Source organism: Rhopilema esculentum, chromosome 20 (genome assembly GCF_057945365.1).
Source record: "Rhopilema esculentum isolate cy_ngs chromosome 20, ASM5794536v1, whole genome shotgun sequence".
Lineage (NCBI taxonomy): Eukaryota > Metazoa > Cnidaria > Scyphozoa > Rhizostomeae > Rhizostomatidae > Rhopilema > Rhopilema esculentum.
Genome location: NC_142834.1, coordinates 1,811,662 through 1,834,863, shown reverse-complemented (window position 1 = coordinate 1,834,863; position 23,202 = coordinate 1,811,662). Strand labels below are relative to the sequence as shown.

The 23,202-nt window shown below is 36.7% G+C and overlaps 1 protein-coding gene across 2 annotated transcripts; it reads left to right on the top strand.

Annotated features, from left to right (window-relative positions):
- LOC148957798 (uncharacterized) lies at positions 1–22,954 on the top strand. 2 transcript variants are annotated; one of them, XM_089114488.1, is made up of 4 exons: positions 1–14,154; positions 14,303–15,978; positions 16,307–16,445; positions 16,708–22,954. In XM_089114488.1, the coding sequence occupies exons 1-2, from the start codon at positions 14,072–14,074 to the stop codon at positions 14,874–14,876; spliced, it is 657 nt and encodes a 218-aa protein (XP_088970614.1). In that variant the 5' UTR covers positions 1–14,071; the 3' UTR covers positions 14,877–15,978; positions 16,307–16,445; positions 16,708–22,954. The 2 variants fall into 2 exon arrangements, with proteins under 2 accessions (XP_088970614.1, XP_088970613.1); XM_089114487.1 differs by having other exon boundaries at positions 16,307–22,954.
- The last annotated feature ends 248 nt before the right edge of the window (positions 22,955–23,202 follow it).

The following is a 23,202-nucleotide window of genomic DNA, read 5'->3' as shown; positions in this document are numbered from 1 at the left end:
CGCCATGTTGCCAATGTTCTGAAATTTCACTTGGAACCAGCATCTAATAGAGGAATGAAAATTCATCACAATACCTGCTTGTTGGAAACGCCCCTGCAGAACCAGCAAAGATAACAGCGAGTTGTTAGTGAGAGTTCTAGGCAGCATAAGCGAGTACATTGCAAAAGGAAGCCAAATGAAGGAGCTAAAGAGGATGATCTGTTTGGGCACAGCGTTCGAAAGCAGCTCAAAGGTCTAAATGACTGTCAAAAAGTCTTGCAAAACTGAAGATTCAGCAGATTCTGTATGAAATTAAGTGGAACCAACCAACAATTGAATAGAAATGTTGATAACTTTAAATATTGACACAATTGAAATCAAATTGTCTTTTTACATCACATAAGTTTTTAAGTCATATTTTGGTCTCTCTTTGATTTTTATCTCAGTAGCTTTAAATGTCAGAATTCATATACTGTGTCCACAAATAATTTAATTTAAAAGATCTATTCCTTGTATTAGAAATAACTCCTGTTTTATTGAGAAAGCAGTTAGAGGCTGCATAAATACGATAGGCAAAAACATCTTATATAAGCCTATGTGTTAGCATTATGTATATGCAGTTTCAACTGGGCAAAAAGCTGCAATTAATACGATGGTGGCTTTATCATCAAGAGTTGTAAATTCTTCTGTAGCTCAAACAAGATTCATTGTTTATTAATGGAACTAAAAAATTAAATTCCAAAAGTATTTTTTCTCCATTCTAAAGAGGTTTTGTGACCAAAAGATGTAAGTCCTCAATCTACCACAAATGGCAAAATTTTCACGCTAAATCAAGGAAAATCTTGAAAACGGCTAAGATTCACATACCAAAATATACCCTTTATGTAATGTATAGGTAAAGCCCTATCAGAATAATTATATTTCACATTGTAAAAATAAGCCCTTTTTTAAAAAAAACATGAGAACAAACTTTGACCATTTCTTATTAAAATCATAATATGGTTATGCAATCTATATTGATATGAAACCGAAATGTGCACTGGGAAATTTTTCTAAGGACGAAATGCTGCTATTATTATAAACTGATGATAACATTGGGTATGAACTCTTCATTTCATCCCCAGATATTAAGATAGTTGCCCAAAAAAATCCTAAATTTATGCTAAAAGAGGCCTGGAACAGACTTCATGGCCGCCATTTTATGCAAAACATCCCAATATTGTAAATTTTAACTTCACTTTGTGTGACTATACTAGGTTGTGTGACTATATCCAATATCTAGCCCTTAAAAGGGCTGTATCTAATGAGTGTCATAGGTTGTTTCACTATATACTATTTGTTACTGTTTTCTGATACCATACACTTAGAAAACAACTGGTTTGAGTGACATATGAGCCTTCTTTTGAAACTGAAGAACTAGGTCTAACACCTCACTAACCCTGTCCTACTTATGCATTCAATTCATTTAAATTATCCCCCCATAGAGCATGGTAAATTTGGTATTGTATTTTTATAAAATATAAGAAATTCAAAAGTTATTTTATGGACGGATAGCATTGCATTAAGGTAATTCATTAAAAAAACTATGTGTTCTATTTTGAGTTATATATCAAGAAAACATTGCTTTGCAATTGAGGTAATTAATAAAAAAATTAACTGTAATTGAAAATAATTTATCAAGAAGACACTGCACTGCGTTTGAGGTTTGTATATATAGTGGAGTTTGTGCAATAAAATCAGACAGGAGTGTGTATAGATTGTTGAAGTTACAGGAAACCTTCTGCATTGCTGAAAGGGTATATTTTCTTCGCAGAAGTTAAAATTTCTGTTTAGGTTATCGAAACTCAAGTCAAGAATGGCATCAAACAATACAGTGCACACCAGATAATTGATATAATTATTCAAGCTGCTAATAGTAAAACAAAGCCTCCCGAGTATATCTTACACAAACATGACTTCGCAATTCAATATAGAATTAGCAAGACTGATGAGTTTGAGAAATTCTTCAAGGCAGCCTGGACACACTACTCCTGGTTAAAGACAACTCATAAAGGGAAGTGAATTTATTTTGAGTCTTACTTCAAAAGTAGCTATAGGTATATAGAGGTGTATAGAGGAGACAAATCATGGACCAAAAACGTAATATCAGAAGAGTTCCAGTAACCTGGGAGATCAAATGCGGAAGGAAAGGACTGACATCCTATTGGGTCACATCAATGATTTTATTCAAACAGAATGCCCCGAGCTTTCAATAACTCATTTACTTGGATATCTGGTACACCACATTAATATTCAAACAGAAAAAAGGACTGCACAGATTGGATATTAACTGTTCACAGAAACAGCAGATGCGCGTCAGATATTTTATATTTATGAAGCAGGAGCCTTGATACATCTTCAACATTGAGTAAAGATCAGATGCGAAAGTTGCAAAATATCATGGCTTTCAAAAGGGTATTTACTTTCCTACCAATAACGAACTATTGGCAGCTAAGAAAAAGCTCAGGCCTGTATACTACGGTGCTTGATGGGAAAGATGTTCAAGTGCAATAAAAAGAGCTTGTGAAGATGACTGTCAAATTGGTACAAAAGAAAACTGTGTAGAAAAAGCTAATAATGCTATTGAGTTGGTTTTCAAAGATGGTTGAGATGGTGCTGAACAGCAGTTAGTTTGGAATAGCAAAGGTATGATTGGGAGCAAAAAATTATGTTTCAGTATGGAAATACTCCTCTTAAACTGATTAGCAGAAAGGAAGATGAAACAATCAAGCTACTGTGGGAAAATCATACTCCAATTTCATGCAGAACATTAAGACCATTGTTCTTAAAAAGGGAATCAGAAACAGACGGAGATCCTTTGAATTTAGTAATTCCAGCAACAGATTTACTTGAAGACAGGTTTAGTGACGATGTTAATCATGCAGCCTTTCATCTTTGAACAATAGAAGACAAATGAAGAGTGAAAGAAAAGGAAACATCCAGTCAGAGGAAATTCTTCGACGATCCTCATGCTCACATTCAAATCCCTGAAGCTCAAGGATGCAATGTTGCCTGCCATCTTTATGATCCAAGAAGACTGAAAGTTATACTCTCAAGCTGCCAACAGATGTTGTTATTGCTTGGACAAATTACAAAGAAGACAGAAATTTCAAAACTCACATTTGACTAATGGGTGAGTGGCTGCAAAAGTGTGTCAGAATTTTGGAGAAAGCATATGTCAAACAGCTGAGTGAAACAAGACTCAAGCACAGCATACATGCAACACTGAGTAACAGCAGTAGATGTGATACACCAAGTTCAAAACAATATTGGTTATGTCAAGAAGATCATATGATTTAGCAAATGTCAAATGTTTCAAAAGATAGTAGTTAGCTAGTGATAACCCCTACTACCCCCTGAACAGATATTGAATTAATTCAAATATTGCGCACTCACTTTGTATATTCCATTCAGACTTTCATTTTGGTTTTGTGTTTAACCAAGCAAACATCGTTTCAGTAGATCATCAAAACTCAGCCTAGAGAATATTGGCTCAAGCTCCTTCAAAAAAACTGCAGGCAGTCTGTTTGCTCCCTTGTATGTCTTGGCTCCATTAGCTCGGTCTTTCTGAAATCCTCACCAAGACTCCTTTCCTTTTGGGAAGTACTTGTGTTGAATAGCAAGACTCATTGGTAGTGTTCTATAGTATGATGCATAATTGTATTAACAGCTGCTTTTATGCCTTGTAGGTCACCCTTGTTCTGCCTTATAGCAAGGCCATAGTAATTTTGAGTTTTCTTTATGGTATCCAGTATCAGTCTACCTGCTCCTCCTACACCTTTTCCTTCAGCAAGTTGCTTGCCTTCCATGTTCTTTTTGTATTGGAGAAGAGCAGAAGGCATTCTCTTTTGAATATGGCCTACACACTCTTCATGTAGGAATCGCCATAAATACTTTTAAATTATTCAGCAACCTTTCCAAAAGAGCTACTGTCTTCATCGCCAATGAAATTTGTGTACTTCAGCCTCTTTCTTTTATACTTCGTTTATAGATTGCAATAGCACCTTCGCTCTCCATGTCTCCTGATGAGCTTAAGTGGTTTATTTGACATTGGTCTGCATGGCTTGCTTCCCATTCTTTGAACTCAAATGAGGCCTTATTCATGTTGCTGTGAGAGATACATGCCTGACAAAAGTGAGAGAGAACCTCAAAATCAAGGACTTCTCCAGATCTAACAGAGAGGACATAAACAACCCCAATCTTGAGGTATGTCCCCTTGTTTTGCCAGGTCCCATCAACAGTGACTGGTATTTCCCCAATCTACTGTCCATCCTCTGTCACTATAACTCTTTCTGGTTCTTCTACTTTCGAATTATTCAAAATTCGGTCTTCAGCTTCTTTCATCCTAACTTCTGCTTTAAGTTTCAATTCTTTTTCAATCGATATCCTTCAGGTGGTTATTATGTGACTCTTTAGTAACAGGGGGTGGTAAATCTATTTTTGCACAGAAGGTTTGGAGTTTTGCTCGACTTGGGCGTGCTAAAACTGCCTTTCTGTTCTCTTCAAATGCTCCACCTTTTCCAGATATTTTCCTGCTGGTTGAAGAATTTTGTTTTGCAATGTGTACATATTATAAATAAAAATTCTGCCAGCTCTTTTTTGTTTTTGGTTACCTGCTTGATTTTCATCTTTGACTTGGCACTTCTACAACTTGAGCAGATGGCAAACTGTTCTAAACATTGACTCAGTATTGAGAAGTCCTGGATTTTTGTTCCATGGGCGTCTTCAATGCAGTGTGCTCTTTCGACCCCTAATCTTTTGCTCAAACTTTTAGTTTTCATTTCTCGTCCATCTTTTTAAAATTGCCGTGCTTTAGCTTCTCTGACGACATATTCCTCATAGCACTCAATCCTTTTTTGTCAGCGAAGGCGTACATGGCTTAGGCCTAGTGGTATCATCCTGGCTCGAGGTTCCACTACTGGTACTTTGTTGTGGATTTCTCTTACACCCAGAAGACTCTTTCAACTGCCATTTCGGTACCCCATGAAAACCTTTTCTCTTTTTGAATATTCTAGGCATTATAAAGAAAAAATAAAAAGATAAACTACATAGTTCAATTTGCTGTTTTTTGGGACACCATTTTGAATGCATTTATTGAAAGTAAGCTACATCGATTCGGAACAAATGTCAGAGCTATTTTTCAGCACTCTTGCGGGTATATTTCCAAAGGTTGTCGCCTTTTTAAGATTAAGCCCCTCAATTTCAGAGTGCATCTCTTCCAAACTAACCTCTGTGAATTTAAAGTAGCCATTAATTTGAGCAAAACTGCAAAATTTCCTAATGCGTGGGTGTTTTGAATATTTCATTATAGCTTTTTCCATAGGATCTGATAAACCATTTGGACATATGATGACCTCCCTGCTCTCTGTCAGACCTAATGAGTCAGTAATCGATATAAAGTAATCGTTCATGGTTTCTGCAACTTCCTTATCATTGGAAATCATCATATTATTATCGATAAGGGTAATATTTGAATTCAATCGACTTTTATCAGAAAGGGCAGGTTTTACAGTTTTCCAAAATTTCTTCTTGTCAGTAATATCAGAAGTACTCAAATTTCTATAGAAGTTTCTTTTTTTCGTTCTAAATAATTTGACACACAAATTTGGCTGTCCACCAAACGCTTCCCAATGTTCAGCTGTGCGGCTTTTATTATATCTATCTTTCAACCTAGAATATCATTTTGTGAAAGTCACAGACATGTCTCGAAAGTGATGGTATATTGGAAGCTCCTATATCTGTTCATTAAGATTAGGTCAATACATCATGGATTGTCAGTCTTGAAACAGGTTCATTACCAGACGTTCTGAGGTCATAGCTATTCATAAACGTATGCATCTGTTGATCTTTCTCTACTGTTTTAAAATCCCCAAATAATAAAAATTTAAGATATTTTTCACTGTAATGACAACTGCTTTGCAAAGATTTTCGAAAAAGTGGTCTTGTGATTGGGACGGTGGTCAGTAAACACTGAAAAGAGCCCACTCATTCCCCCTTAAATTGATTTAAAAACAAATAAATTTTTTTTGAAGTTCAAGCTTGAATGATTTCAACTGTTTCATTGTGATGTCACTTTTCACATAGACCAACAGACCGCCACCCTCACAATTTCTGTCAAGCCGCAGTGGATCAGTATAACCTTCAATATAGAATTGTCCTTTGGGAAGGAATCATCATTTTTGGTTTTGGCGACCATTACAATATCAAGATTCTATGAAACTATCGCTCTTTGTGCATCAAATTTATTTCTAATGGACTTTATATTTAGATACCTGATAGTCATATGACCTATGTTCTTTAAACGCAGATTATGTAATGCTGATTTTGCATCACTGTCATCAGTGGGGTAATGTAGGTCAAGCGCAGTAGTTCCAGCAGTAACCTCAACTGCTGGTCTGTTACAAATACTGGCAGTGGATAGCTCAGGCTTCCCAGGTTATATGCCGATGGGAAGCTCTTTGTATGGTTTTAGCCCTTCGATTTCTAGTCAGTATTCTAGATTATAAATAAAATTGTTAGCTAAAATCGTGTTTCTACGGTCATTTTGATGAAGCCTGCTACGGTTAAGATGTATGCTGGGATCCATATTCGAGTTGTCAATGAACTTCAAGTTCTTACTTATATCTGTTTCAGCAATTTGTTTACTTTAGTGGCCTTTCTATTTAAAGAGTCGCCCCAGGGTACCAACCCTGAAATCATGACCGAATTACTCTCGGTTTCCAATGTTCTAGCTAATTCGATGATATCTCTAGCGATGTTGCAGGCAGGTTTAACAAAGTACCCTGAAGCTTCGTGGAAGGTTTAATAATTTTCAATAATTACCAGATTATGAAACTTTTAGAATATGTTGGAATCCTTTGGTCCTGCTGGTTAACTTTCGAAAACAACATGCCGAAATGAATCATGTCCTGAAAAATATCTTTATATGCAGATGACACTAGTATATTTCTTCATCAAACATTTCAGCACTCCAAGAAACTCTGAATGGCGATCTCAAGCTTTCTTTGCAAGTGGTTTAACAGCAAACTAAGGCTCAATACAGATAAGGGCAATTCCATATGTTTTTGCAGCTCAACCAAGCTCAGCACTTTTGATAGTATATCGTTGGAACTCAACAGCCAATCCTTTGACCAGAAAGATCTTTTAAATCTTCGAGTGTGAAGTTAAACATAAACATGACCTGAACTGATCATGTAGACATGTTATGCAAAAAGATTGCCAGAGACTCTTTGAAATAATGCATTACAGACTAATTGAAATAATGCATTACATATTGGACCAGCCAAACTACTTTTCTGCTACTCAGGCTCTTCAACACTTACACTGTGATCCTCCTCTGTTATTCGACAATGCCATCATTGTACTGCTGTCTAATCTAAAAATGTCTATAAAGACTATTATAGACTATAATTCCCACTTTACTAAAGAGCAATCCACACACGATCATAACACATGCTTCCACCAGGACTTACATTTACCACAAAGACGCACAAATTGGGTAAAACAGCAATTTATGTTTCAGGCAGCCCCTGATTGGAATAATCGAAGTTATCCACCAGACAAGCGCCCAACATTTATGCTTAAAGAGGACTTATAAGAGAATTTGTTTCCTTTTATCCCTACTTCACAAATTATTGTAAATCTTGAAAACTTTTTTCTAGGCACAAATTGGGTAAAACAGCGATTTATGTTTCAGGCAGCCACTGATTGGAATAATCAAAGTTATCCACCAGACAAGCGCCCAACATTTATGCTTTAAGAGGACTTGTAAGAGAATTTGCTTCCTTTTATCCCTATTTCACAAATCACTGTAAATCTTAAAAACTTTTTTCTAGGTGAAAATTGGGACATTTACAGACTATTGTAAATATTAATAACTTCTTTTAATTTTAAAATGACATCATTATTTTAATTTCTTGTAGTATTACCCCTTAATTACAACAGGACCTATCTGAAAAACACTGCACTGATGAGAGCTTCCAGTGTAAACATTGTTTTTATCATTATTACTGTCAAAAATTTTGATTTATGTTGGCATAAATAGAAATGCCAGCAAAATTATATCAGCCAACCACATAAAACAGGGTCCAAAGAGAAGCTATTTTCTTTAATATAGGTAACACTCCCCATGAATTAGTCAGTTTTTCTTAAAGGCCAGCTGCAAGCTCCTTTTTTGACACAGAAATCGCCAAAATCAGAAGAATGAAGTTCCAGTATCAAGATCAGCTGATTAGCCACATTGAAGTAATTAAAATCCTATATGTTCTCTAATTTTCAGGGTCATCCATTAAAACAACTTAATGGAAAAACTTAATTATTAATGTTCAGCCCTTATTTCACATACTGAAATTACAAAAAATCTCAATCAACTTGAGTTACATTTGTTTTTTATTCTTTTAGTTTCAATATGCAAGTGTGAAGGTTTGTAGTAAACAACTTGGGAGAGAATATATATGGACCAAAGAGAGAACAAATAAATGAATAGAGGACCACTAATGCAAAGAACTTTATTTCAAACCTATTTCTCAAAATAAGAAAATGAGTTCAAGCTCCGACATGAATATGCAAAGGGTCAGGTTACAAGACTTGCTACTGGTACCATGTAATCCAGTACAACCTGTTGCATGTAACCCAATGCCTTGAGGGTAAGACAAGAGAAGTCATAAGGCTAAGGCAAAAAAAGCCTGACAAAAAATCTCCACAGAATCCGGTGGGTTAGCCTTGGATGGTGAAAGCATGTCGGAAGTCAGCGACTAAACCGACTACCCTTGGATTACTCTAGGGACTGAGTTCTACTGGGAAGGGGTATTGCCATCCCAGTAGGATCAAAAACAAAACACACAAAGGGGGAAGAACCCGGAAGGGCCAACGGCCTGGCAATAGGAGATGGTGTCCTCTTTAAACACACCCAACAGAAGGCAATGGCAAACCACTGTTATACTTGCCAAGAAAATCATGGTTATGCTCAATTTACGGAAAACCCCGAACGGCGTTAAGGGGCTCATGTCCACTGACATTGATCCCTCGCTCGGTAAGGTTGACTATGTGCGACAGGTAGCACCTGACTGTTATCATGCAACTGTCTGCAACAACAAGGAAGACATCAGAATTGGCACATGGAATGTACGGACAATGTTTCAGAGTGGAAAGCTAGAGAATGTGAAGCAAGAGATGGGGAGATTGAAGATTAACATACTCTGAGTCTGCGAAACCAGGTGGAAGCACACTGGTGACTTTCAAACAGGGTGACTATAGGATGATATATTCTGGCGGGGAGAAGCATGAACATGGAGTGGGAATCATAATGGATGAAGAGAGAGCAAAGTGCGTGAAGGGATACTGTCAGCTATCTCACAGAGTAATGCTGGTGAAGCTGTAAGGTAGCCCCTTTAACATCTGTATACTGCAGCCGGTGTGGTGGTGCAAATCACTGTAACAGCTGGGGAGGCTGGGGCCACAGTGCCCAGAACTGTGCAACTACCGCTGATATTATGTACTCATCATTTACTCATTTTTTCCAAAACTATGTCTGAACGCCATATGCACTTAACTTCAGTTTTTGCCAGCACAACCTGCGAGTTGAGGCTTCTAAATGTTCATTTGGTGCAGAAAAAGTTGTCTATTTAGGCCATACTGTTTCACATGAGGGCATTCATACTGACCCCGGGAAGATTGAGGTAATGAAGGCTCTATCTGTACCCTCCAATTTGGAAAGTTTGGGCTCATTTTTGGGCCTGGCAGGATATTATCAAAAATTTATTCCCGATTTTGCCAGTCTCTGCTCCCCTCACTGAATTAACCAAATAGGGTGTTAAATTCCTGTGGACTGACCAACAACGGAATGCTTTTAAACTCTAGAAAACACATCTGCTCTGCACCTTACCTTGCATACCCTGACTTTGATTGGCAGGAAAGAGTCACAGCTTATGCAAGCTACATTATCCGTTCTATTTACTGCGGATAAAGTTGTATTATAACTGACAATAATGCTTTGCCCTGGCTCCATTCACTTGAGCAAAAAGGGCGAATTGCATGCTGGATTATGGACCTTCAAGATTTCAATTTTACATAGAGCATAGGCCAAGAACCTCCAATCAAAATGCTGATGCATTTTCACGCCTCAACCACAACAAAGCTATTTATATAATCAGTCCAATGATTTTAACTTTAGACACTAACCTATAGGAGGCACAAAAAATGGCTCTGATGTCAGGAAACTTATAGAAATTGAGGAGCAAGTTTCTAAACCCCCACCATGTGTATGGAAGGACAACTCCATTTTACGCACTTACTGGAAGTGCTGGCACCAACTTTCAAGACATTTTCCGAGGCATTCTGTTGTTATTCCTAAAGGTTTAGTATCAAAAGTTCTTGAGGGTTTGTACAACAGCCCAGCAGGGGTCATATGGCCATCACTCGCACCATCCATAGAGCTAGACAGTGTTTCTTTTGGCCTAAAATGCGTACCTCTATAGTAAATTTAATCCAGCAGTATGTGAATTGTAGCCAAAGTAAATATCAACACCATCAACAAAAGGTGTGAGGCTATTTTCCAGATTTGGGCCCCCGTCCTCATCCATTTAGACCAAGAAAAAAATCTTGTTAGTATCCTCATGGATGGAGTCTACAATATAATGGGTCTTAAGAACACACACACACACAACGGCATACCACCCCCAATGCGACAGAAAAGTGGGATGACAAAATCGCACTTTAAAAACCATTAATAACTTTGTTTCAGACCATAGCTTGAACTGGAAAAAGTGGCTTGACCAAGCAGTTTTTCCATATAACACCAGTGTAAGAGGTTCTTGGTTTATAATGGACCAGTGAATCAACAGGCAAGTCTTGAGATAAGATGGCATTTGGGAGGCCAGCGAGAATGTTCATTGAAGTAGAACATTGTGTACCCTTGCAAATTCCCTTAGTCAGTCAGACTACAGCCAGTCACTACGAAAAGCTATCGAATTAGATAAGGTAGCACAGAAAAATCTAGAAACAGCTAGAAATAAACAGGCTAGTCAGTATGAGCAGGGCCAATCTAGCTGGACACCATTTGTAGCGGGGCAAGCAGTGTGGCTGGCTCGTCCCAAGAAATGGAAATTTGGGAAGTATTGGATTGGCCCATAAAAAATTTGTAGCCAAAATGGGGTGCAAACTATGTACTGCAGTCCAACACTGGGAAGAGTATCATAGCTCACCGTGATCAGCTCCGGGCCTGCCCTATTCCATTGAAACCAGGTTTCCCTAAACAGCAATCTGTGGAAACCCCAGGTATTGTGTTTGTAGAACCTAAGGTGGCAATAGGACATGAGGTACAAGGTGTTGCGAGGGGTAATGTTAGTGCCCCCCATCTTCGCCAGACCATAAACCCTCCCCTTAGCTTTAGGGATTTTGTAACACATTAACACAAATTTGCACCCGTACCAACCAATTGTAGAGGGGACAAGGTGTAATGTCGGCCCTAACTGGGTTTTGGTGCCATGTCAGTATGTGACAATTTATAACTTTGATTCGCTGTCCTGTATCTATGTTGTCTAGCTGTGTCTGTAGATTTTGTGTTTGCTATGTTATGTCCTGTTGATGCAATTATTGATATATATATATTGATTGATGTAAACCAGAATTACATGTTATATTCAACGTTCATGTAAATTGTATCCAGTCTGTAATTTAGTTTGATGCACATTAGCGCTATATGATAACTTGCAGTATTTCTTGGCCTAGGTCTTCGGAACCAGAATATGCCACAACATCATAAATCTTTTAATTTAAAAACTACAAAGTAATTTCACCAATTTAGTATCTGGGAACCTTTAGCGCGATCAGAGGTCTGGGGAGAGTTATTGGGTGAAACTATTCCCTGTGTTGAAGCTTTATACAGATGCCACTACGAGATTGGAGAGAAATGACAAATTTGCGATATATTCGTAAGGTTTTCTTCTCATTTTCAACTCTTTGCATAATACCTTGCCCTGGCAAGCAATGTCATTCATATTTCCTGAGATTCCTGGTCCTGCTCAAGATGGATTTTGATTTGGATTGCCATACCTACATACAAAAAGAAAATCTGCTCTTGTGTAGACAGGAGTTCAACCTCTTCATCGCCTCTTCTCTGTATTGAGGCTCACTGTGCAGAACACAGTTTATTACGTTCTGATTAGAGATGTATTCCTATTGGTTATTCCAACTTGCTCTTGACAACAATAAATCAAATTTACATATATCATACCAACACGCACCCTATTTCGTCAGCTTTTTCCAAGTGCCTTTTCAACTCGTTCGTCGAACAGCAAAATGGACACTGCAGACAATATAACTATACCAGAGGAAGACCTTGCCACATTGAAATAAGCCAAACCAAAAACTGCAGGGACCAAGAGGAAGTTTGTCCCACAGACCCAATTTGATGACCTTCAATCGACGGTTGTGGAGATGAGAAGCGAAATGACCACCTTGATATCACTAATCAAAGAGACAGTGAGCCCAAAAAATAAAAGGGTATGTAGTGAAAGCGAAAGTCAGTCGACTGCCGCTAATGTTATTCCCTCAGTGGTAGCAAATGGGAAACAATTTCCCAGCTTTTCAAACTGCAATCAGTTTGCCACAACTTCATTTGGAGATCAGTTCTCCTATTTACAAAACTTAACGACGGAAATGGAGATGGGTTTACCTCCGGCACCTAATTTATTTTTTCAGCATTTGTCACGAATGGATCCACAGATGAAAAGGGAGGCCTTTACTCAAGATTCTCAAGAGAGGGTTATAACATCTCACAATTGCATAATTCATAAGTGATAAAAGAGCAAAAATGATAAATATTGAATGCATGTCCGAGAGTCTATAAAATGCGACATTTAGACCATGACCATAATAACTTGTGAGTGCACCAAAATTTTATTTCCTTTTTCTATTATTGACAATCAGCTGAGTACAAAATTGAGAACAGAACCTCTATATGCTTTCTCAGTTTAAAGTTATGGTGCCTCAAATTTCACGATTTTGATAGTTTTTGTGCGAAAAAATTGTCCTTCTGTGACGTCACAGTTATGATCAAGCAGAGATATCGCAATGGCGTCTAATAGCAGGAACACGAAACATAGTACAAAACGCGGCGAAAGATTTTGTGTTGGAGGAGGACCTGGAGGCCAGAGCTGCAAAAACACAGTTTATGAAAGGGGTTTCTATACACACTTTTCCTGAAAAAAATTCGGATTTGGGAAGGTACTGGAAGTGGGTGCGCTTTGTTCGCCGGCACAGGCCAAAGTGGCACCCTTCGTCATCATTGATCCTCTGCTCAGTTCATTTTGGAGATAACTGCTTCGCGATGAATAAAGATATCGCAAAAGAACTTGGCATAAGGAACAAATTAAAGTTTGACGCTGTTCCCACCGTCGACATCACGAATTCTGTTGAAAAAAGTAGCGAAGAGGGCTCTGCCTGGAGTACCAGACAGGTGAGACTCATTCATTTGCAAATGTAATGCTAGACATAATGAAGGGATCGCAATCTGAACCTCAAAGCAGAGGTGCCATTCAATATAGAATTACCCTTTAGCACAACTTTTGTACTTTACTGAAAACATTTCACCTCTCTTTTTTTCCAGTTTTAATGTATCTGTAATTTAAATGCATACTCATAAACTATCCACTATCAAGGAGAAGGGGGTAAGATGCTCCAGCATACAAGGCCCATGGAGCATATTTCAGATTGAGGGGGCTAAAACCTTGTTGGGGGGCTAAACATGTAAAAAACCAAGATCAAGGCATCTTTGTATAGTTTGAGGTACATTTTGGAAACTATTGGGGGATGGGGGTAAAGCCCCCAAGCCCCCCTTCTGAGGTTCCTGTCATCGTATCTTTGATTTTTGTTTTTTGTAACTGGACACTTTTTCAGATTTTATAAAGTGCTAGGACTGCACCAGTTGCCATTTACAGAAGTGGACAATTATTTAATTGTACCCACATCATTAACAACTGTATATAAAATATGAAAAAATTAAATTGTCTGTTACATATAGCATGAGGAAGAAGATTATTATGATGAGGCATGCATGGATGACACAGAAGACATTAACATGGAGGATATGGATTACCATGAATTAGAAACTTCAGCTCTTTCTAATAACATAGTTTGGTAAGTAGATTAACTTCCCAAGATTCACTTTCCTTTCAGTTCACATCTAATTTTTCATTTATCATATCAGCATATTATCAAATACAATGAACTACAATTCTTGTCTAAAAACAGGGTAAAAGGTAATTTAATGATATTTTTATTCTAGGGTTGACAGTGACACAGGGCCTGCGGATGAACCAAAATTTGTTGTTTTCTACAGCATGCTTGTGCAGATATTCAGCCTATTCTGTTTTAATTGCAAACATGAACAACCAAAAGTTCAAGTGCTGGCAAGAGGCTCAATGGTAACAGTTGTGCAGGACTGTCTTACCTGTGGCAAGGTTTACAAATGGCACAGCCAACCATTTATTTTTGGGAAGTATCCTGCAGGAAATGTGATGATGAGCTTTGGTATTCTTATGTTTGGAGTTCAAATTAGCCAAATACTTCTTGCTTTCGAGCATATGGGTTTATCTGCCATTTCTCCAAGGACATATTTTTACCATCAGAGGAAGTTGCTGTTTCCTTCTGTAATCATGCAATGGAAAAAGTACCAAAGTGATCTGATCAAAAGATTGCAAAATCTCAATGACATGACATGGTCAGGTGATGGACGATTTGATTCCATGGGACATAATGCCAAATATGGAACGTATACTATGTTTTGCAATAGCTTCTCAAAATTGGTCCATTTTGACTGTTACAAGTTTGTACAAACCAGCCATTGTCACTCTACCTAGTTTTTCTTCTAAAATGCTTTAATTGAGTAGTTAAATTAAAACTCTAAGAATGACAGTAAATATTTGGCAAATGATTATTCATTAAAAAAATCTGTGCCACCATTTCATCCCCATGCATATATATTTCTCATTTGCATCTATTTATATTTTGAATGTGGTATAATGATATAAATGGTTTAATTCCTAACTATGCCTCTAATTATCTATACAACTAAACATCTTAACAACGATTCTATAAATTTCTTTTCAGTTATAGTTTCATTATCTATCACATGATTTGGAGATGTATCCTTTAGGCCGCCGATGTTGACACAAAGAATTTCATCAATTACCAGCAATGCCCTCTTTTTGGCACAGTTTTCTCAATCTGCCTGAGTACTGAGAAGTATTTTGTTGCGACAAATTTCCTTTAGTTTTTTTGCGTGATGCTATAACACTTGGATATACAAAGTCGTTTGTGGGATGTTTAGTAATCACAACTGATGTAAATGAAGAGATGGATGACCTTTTGAGCAAAAGGTAGGTTGAGGTCGAGAAGCATTTCCACCAGTTGTAACAAATTTCTTGAAATGATGTTCATTGATTTCTGCAGTTATCAGCTACTTTCCTTACAAAGAGGAATTCTCACGTATTATCAACGATAGCAGTGATGGTAAGTTACCAAAAGGCGAACCAGGAACTATGAAGAGGCTTAAATTTTAACTGCCAAAAGGCTTGAATTTGCAAATTTTTATGAGCGCTACTGAAAGAAGTTACAGAAAAGCCATTTTTACAATTACTGTTGGAAATGAAAAGAAATTTGTTGGCGAGTCATAAAGGGCACATGATTTGTCTAAAGCATTGCATTGGCTTCTAATTTTATAGCTATTTTTCATTTTGGCAACCATGCAGCCTGAGAGGCACCCACATTGCTGATCGCCAGCAGACAACTAAAGATTCATTGAAATGCAGCAGATTTCACTGAGCTGATTTTGAAACTGTGTTAATAAATTGTTTTTTTATATGTATTGCGTTGCAGATATTTGCTATGGATTTCAAGTGATGGAAGCACAGGAGTAAATAAATGTGCCTTTCAAAATATAACAAACTTGCTTTACAAAAGGTATCTTTCAGTCACTTTTACTTTCAAAAGTTCTTCATTTCTTTTTGTAGTACGTTGTCATTTTGTTATGAAAGTAAGAATGCAGGATCAACAAAATGTTGAGTTAAGGCATTAAGGCCTCTAAGCAGTAAGGGATAATCAGAATTCCTACTCATTAAGGCAATTATGAATTCGAAGGGAAAGTTTTTGGACCTTTTCAGCCCAAATGATTCATTGCATTCATATATATATATATATATATATATATATATATATATATATTTATGTATATATAAACTTACATCTTTTTAATTAAACTCAATGAAAGTTAATTTCTTTGTATTTTTAGCACAAATGGCCATTAAATATGAAAACTGCAGCAACTTGCGCAACTATACACTTAACAGAGATCCAGGTTTTTCAATGGGAACATGTTCATTGTGGACAGGTTTCATTGGAAAAACCATAAAGGCAAGTAGCTGGCTGAGGTAAGTGAAAGCTTAAGCTATGGCAATATAATGGAAGGATTTATAGAATGACACTTTTGGCAAAGCATCTAGTTGGCAGGCACATCAACTATCAGATGGATACCTTAGGTTTTTTTTGCTACATCTCAATCTGGGAATTTAATAATTTGCTTCAAGGAATTTGTAGCTATCTCTAAATGTACACGTTTTTTTATATGAATTTAGAAGAAAAAAGCTCCTTTTGCCATAGGCATTTAAAGAATAAAAACCCTTTTTCCCATAGGTTTTGATGTTAGAGAAGGCTGAAGGAAAAAGAAAGAAAAGCAATTTGTCTCATTGTATGTTTATGATATGCCTTGGTATCAAGTTTACATCAGGTTCTTTCTCTTTTTAGCATGCACGGAAAGCTACAATCTTAGACATCACGCATAGTTTAAAAAATTTAATTCGAAAAATTAGTGAACAACAGGATTCAACATTCAAAAAGCTTAAGGGCTAGCTGTCTTATATGTCCAAAAAAACTTCGTCAGCCACTTCAAGCTCCTTTTTTGACACAGAAATCGCCAAAATCTGAAGAAGAGAGTTCCAGTATCCAACATCAGCTTATAAGCCACATTGAAGTAATTAAAACCCTACAGGATCTCTAATTTTTAGGTTCATCTATTCAAACAACTTAATGGAAAAACTTAATTATTAATGTTCAGCCCTCATCTCACATACTGAAATTACAAAAAGATCTCAATCAACGTGAGTGTCATTTGTTTTTTATTCTTCTAGTTTCAATATAAAAGTTTTAAAAACCAGCAATATGTCTTCATCATTTTTCACATCAAGAAAATCGTTAGCAGCAGACTCTCCTTACCAGTGGGCATAGATAGGAATGTTTATAGCACTAATACATTATGGCAGTGACAGCACATGTTCTCTTCGCCCTCTTCATTTTTTTCTTTGCTTTTCAAGTATTCGGACCAGAAATCAAATGTTTCTGATAGAAACGATTAGAAGGAGAACTTTCTTATGAATGGGTGTTCGAATGGAAAGAAAGTTTTATATCGGAAGGCTTGGAGAAAGTCTAATCGAGAGGAGGGCCTCTTCACTTGGTTTGGAAAGTATGGACCCTTGCTTTAGTTTGCTGCTTTGTGGGCTGACGAATTCTTCAAAAAGTACAGAAATGTAGCAAGGGATGAGACTCCTGATATTTTGGAAATTTTACTTCAACTTGAGAAGAAAATTGACGATGGCCAAAAATGCATTATTGAAAACCAAAATCAGATGTTGGCATGACTTTCAGGCATTGAGAAGGAAATCCAGTATTTTAAAGTGGAAATTAAAGAGATTGAAACAAAGCAATTGGCCTTAAAAGAAAGAGTTACCTCAATGTTGGAGAATATTGCTATAAATTATGACCATGGTCGATACCTACAATTTTTAATGGATCGTCATGAACAAAATTTGCAAAAATAATTCTGTCAGGATAAGAGGAGAGAGGAGTGGCGGAGCAAAATGGAGATGACATTGAGATGGTAACGATTGATACCTTGAAACAAGAACTTGGTGTTAGTATTGAAAAACCAGAAATTGACATAGTACATCATGTAGGGCGCCATCCGGACAACAAACCTTGTTCGATTCTAGTTCATGAGAAGGTCATGAGAGCCAAAAAATGCAAAAAATGTTTTGTTATTGATAGGTAGATTAAAAATTGTAATTCGCTGTAGTACTGTAAGCAGGGCCATCTCAGCCTAGATAATTGAATTGCAACAAAAATAAGGTATTGGGTCTTTTACATTTGGTGTTCTTATATAGAAAAAAAATGTAAGAAGCACAAGTTCCAGAAAAGATGAGAAAAACCTATTATCGTAGTTTGAGAACAGTGTTGGTTGAATATTTATAAAATTAAAATGAACGTCAACCAGCAACTATTAAAAGATTGATAATTGACATGTCTTTATGGGTTGGTGTGATTAAATGGAAAGAAATGTAAGAAGCAAAAGTTGCAGAAAAGACGAGTTATTTTCTACAACTCCTGCTTTTAAACAAACTCATTAGTTCTTTTCAAATACAGTTAAGTATATTAGTATCATTAACAAACCAACTTAGAGTACAAATGTATAAAAACAATGGATAAAACCTGGTAGCAAAGACATTATGTTGCCTGTGTGCCTGGCATCAAAAGGGAGACCACAGTAACAGTATATAATTATATATATATATGTCAATTATAAGAGAGTGTTTACTCAAAATATGACTTGAAAATCTGACTTATTCTCTTTGCGCTAACATCACTGGCTGAACTGTGTTACCATTTGGTTGACAACTAGGTTGTGTGCTGTGGTCATGCTGCCTGGCAGCAGCTTCGCTTTCTCTTGCAACGGGTTTATTGCACATTTCACAAATATTATGCAGCACATAGCATGCATAAATGACATTAGGGAGGTCCTCTATATTTATGTCAACTGGGCGTCTTAAGCTTCCCCATCTGGCCTTGAGCCTTCCAAAGGAACATTCAATAACCATCCTTGCTGATGATAATTTCTACCCAAAAAATTGTTCCTCTTCTGTCACACCACCACTTGCAAACTCTTTCTTTAAGAAAGGCAGCAAAGGGTAAGCAGGGTCACCAAGTAAACATATTGTAACTGGATCCTCCCTATCTTTAATGATTTTAAAATTTTGCGGGATTGTCCCATTCTTTAACTTCTTAAATACCATTGAATTTGAAAATATCCTTGCATCATGCATGAAACCCAGTACCATCGTTGTGCAATTGCAGAAGCTTCCTTTGCAATATGATCCTCTGCAATGAAGGACTATTTTAAGAATGTGAAGAAGAGACAAATTGTGAAATAAAGAGGATAAAAGCTGAAACTTTTGAGCAACAGAACTCAAAAAAACGATTAGAATAAGAAGCTTGTTGGCCAGAGATACAATGGTGCTTCAAATAGGAGTGGTTGTGATAAGCGCCTACAAGTTTAATCATACAGGAGATTGGTGATAAAGTTGAGTTTGTCCATTCTTATACACAGGTATTGCACTTGGTACTGCAAAATGTTTTAATCGACTACAAAGTTTGTACTTACGTTTTCAAAAATTAAGATGTATTTAAAAAAAATCACAGAGTGACCAATATTGATTCATCTCTCGAACAAATCAATACAGTTGGATGAAACGCTAGCCAACTTGCATTGGAAGTTTACAAAGGGGTTGATAGTGTGGAAGAGGCCTAGATGCTGTTAGCACTGTCATGTCTTTTTATAGAGATAAAACAGTAAATGCTTTAGGTTAAAATATAGATTATAAACATTGTAATTTTGAGACTCTGAACTTGTAACATAATAAAACTCTGGCTACAGTGGAAGCACAAATATGAATTTAATTAAAATGTTAAGAGCAAATCTGTCTTACCAAATACACCCAGCAACACAACTAATAGAATTAAGAAAACAGTTCATCCCTCTCAGAAAAGGGTCATCATGAAAGTTCCTGTAAATGGCTGTAAATTGCATTTCTCACACTAGCATCGGTTGCACAGTATCTTTCTACTACTTACTGTATATTAACCTTTAAATAGGTATTATGTACAATAGTTATTATGTTAGTATAATTAAGTTAGAGAGATTAAAATAAGATAATCCTCCCTGTAGTCACAAAACATGTTACAAATCACAACCTAATTTTGCATCCTGCAAGACTCTTTGATGGCGAAGAACTTCTGATTTTTGACAATGCCAATAGAAAAAATAATCTTCATACATGGTATCATATCAAAATTTCGTTTATTTGTTTTAGAGGACATGGAAGACAGTGAATGATTTGTTGAGATTCGTTTTAAGAAGGAGGATATATATAACGAATACTTTACAATGGGCATAAGAGAGTACATGCGATAAAGTTTAAGTCAGTTGTTGCCTCCAATGGTATAATTGCCAATTTGTTTTAACCATTTGAAGGAATTCGACACGACAGTGGGATGTTGGAATGTCTGGTGGAGAGGCTAGAGATATTATTTTTAACCAACAGGTCAGCCACTGTGCATGTAGGGTGATCCTGCCTACCCCTACAGAGTCCACCTCCAATTCCAGTTTGCAAGGAGAGTTGTGCTATCCCCTGAAGAGCAAACCTTCAATTAATCTATGAGCCAGGTTAGTGTCTCATTTGAATGGGTCTTTGAAGACATCGCAAACCATTTTAAGTTTACCGATTATAAGAAAGACCTCAAGATTGGACTCATTGCTGTTGAAAAGTTTTATATAGTGTGCCCTTCTTCATAACGCAATGACATAATTGATGTTCAACCTTCAGCCCTTGATTGATATTTTAGAAGGAAGTTAGTCCCTTTATAAAGGTTTACCAATTAACCACAAATAGCTTTTTTAAAATCTAGTTTCACACAGTTCCCCACCCCTCTTTTCCCTGTCCTCCTGCTGTTTTTCAAGAATAGCCAGCTCTTTTTCTTTTAACTTAAGGTCATGCTTCTCTAAAATAAACATGTCATTATGCATCCTTTCTTCAAGCTCTTATTGTCTCTCCCTGATTTCAATATCCAGCTTTTTTTGGCTTTCTTCTCTGGTTTCTTTTCATGAAAATAATCAACCATGCTAATGCCAGATCGCCTCTTTTCCTTTAAACTTTCCATCGATATTTTCCTTGAATTCCCTGCTGCTCCTCTTTCTTTTTCAGACTGTTTATTCTTGCAATTTTTGGATTCCATCAGCTCCTTTTTTGCATTGTCAAATGACTCTATTAGATTTTCGATGGCTTTATCAAGCTTACTTGCCTCAGGGCTTATTCCACTTACTCTTTCTTCCTCCCTCAAACGTTTTTTATAGGCCTTTTCTAATTATGCAAATCTCTCCCTTACAACCCTCTGATCTACAGTGATTCTTCTTTCTTGCACCAAAGTTAATGATTCAGCAACTTTATCCTATGCCTGTCCTCTTTCCCTATAGCCAAACTTGAAATCAAACGGCTTGGCTACTAGAATTTCTCTTGCCAACAGAACATCATGCTCTTTAGTCAACACCATTTTAGGCCTATAGAAAGATAAACTTGAAATTTACAATTTGGAGCTAACTCACATGAAGACAAGAATATGAACCTTTTGCAATCTGTTATCTTCATGTCCTAAAAATATAGTCTTTACTAACTCTTTTGGGAATTGGTGTCACATTGCCTTTCCTCTAATCGTTTGGGATGACTAATCGTTTGCCTTTGTCATTTTGCTATATGGACACCAAAGTTCTGTCCTGGAATTGAAATAGCATACAACAATAAATTTGAATCATCCATTCTAAGATGTATGATCTGCAAAGACAGTTCATAGCTCCTGAGATTATAACACGGTGCATTGAGAATGCAAAGATACAAGAAGGTGAAGAAGGTAAAAAAGAAAGATGTTAATGTGTACTGTTATTGTCAGCAGCCCTCTAGTGATCAAATGATAGGTTATGACAATTCTTTGTGCAAGAGGAAATGGTTCCATTTCAAGTGTGCTAAAATAGAGAGACCCCTAAGGACATCTGCAAGGATTGCAAAAAAGAGACTCAAATAAATGAACTGTTAAGTTTTATGTTAACATATCATTTTCTTTACATAAATATCTAAAATTGTTTTTAATGCTGCTGTTTTTATCTTTGTAAACAATTTCTGTTGTGAGATTGACAAGAGACCCACAGACTGTGACAAGTTTGTCAATATTCTTCCAGTGCTTCATTTTGTTGGGACTTCACCATGGCTAAAGGAAGGGTTCCCTGTAGAACTGAAATCTTGTTTTTCATCAGACCTATAACTCTTGCAATGTGGATATGCATATTTGCAATTTCTTGTGTAGTTTCTACTTCCTTGGGTAAGAGCTGTTCCTTTCCTTTGGTGAAACTTGGGATAGTCAGTTCTGCACCACAAACTGCAGCAAACTCATCCTCCAATGTGAATCCACGATCTGCCAAGATTTGATCTCCATGCAAATGGTACTTGGTGGTTATGAAGCCTGATGAATTGACTATTTGAATGTCAGTAGCCCTTCCACCCTATCCCTTTGATAAGAAGCTTACTGCTCCCACAGGATTACAACTGATCAAATACTTAACAGTACTATGCTTTTTATAGTTTGAGTAAACCCGGGCTCTTGCATGTAGTCCATATGGTCTCTCTTTAGATACCTCAAAGTAATCTATAATTGATGTGAGCCTTGGAAAATTTTGCTTGAAGACTGGAGAACACAAAGATTTATTGCAGTAAGGTAGGTTGAAGCATTGCCATTCCCTGAAATCACTATTGGATCATAATTTGCCAGAAGCACCTGCCAAATGGAAGAAAACTTTAAATTTTTTGAAAAATGTGGATGTAGATTTGTCACAATCTAAGTGACTAAAACAAGGAATAAGTGACTAAAACAAGGTTTACAATAACAACTTACTTAAATTGCAGTTTTAATTGAAAGGAAATATCATGATCAGACACAGCCTTTATGATTCTTCAGTCTGAGGTGTATATCAAAGACAGCTCGGAGGGATTTACTCCTCAATCTTCTTTTGAAAGACAACTCTTTAGCAAATTGGAATTTTAGAATCTATTTAATTAGCTTTGAAAACTAACCCTAAGTTCAAAAGAAACTACAAATGAAGAAATTTGGTACCAGTCTTTAATCTGTGAAAATGTACGATAACAGCATGCTGAAGAAAAAGGTATTTCCCTCCATAAAGAAACAAACCATACCTGTTGTTAAAGGCAGCTGATTTTTGTCAATAGTGTTTCCCTCTCCTTTCTCAGAAAGTTGACT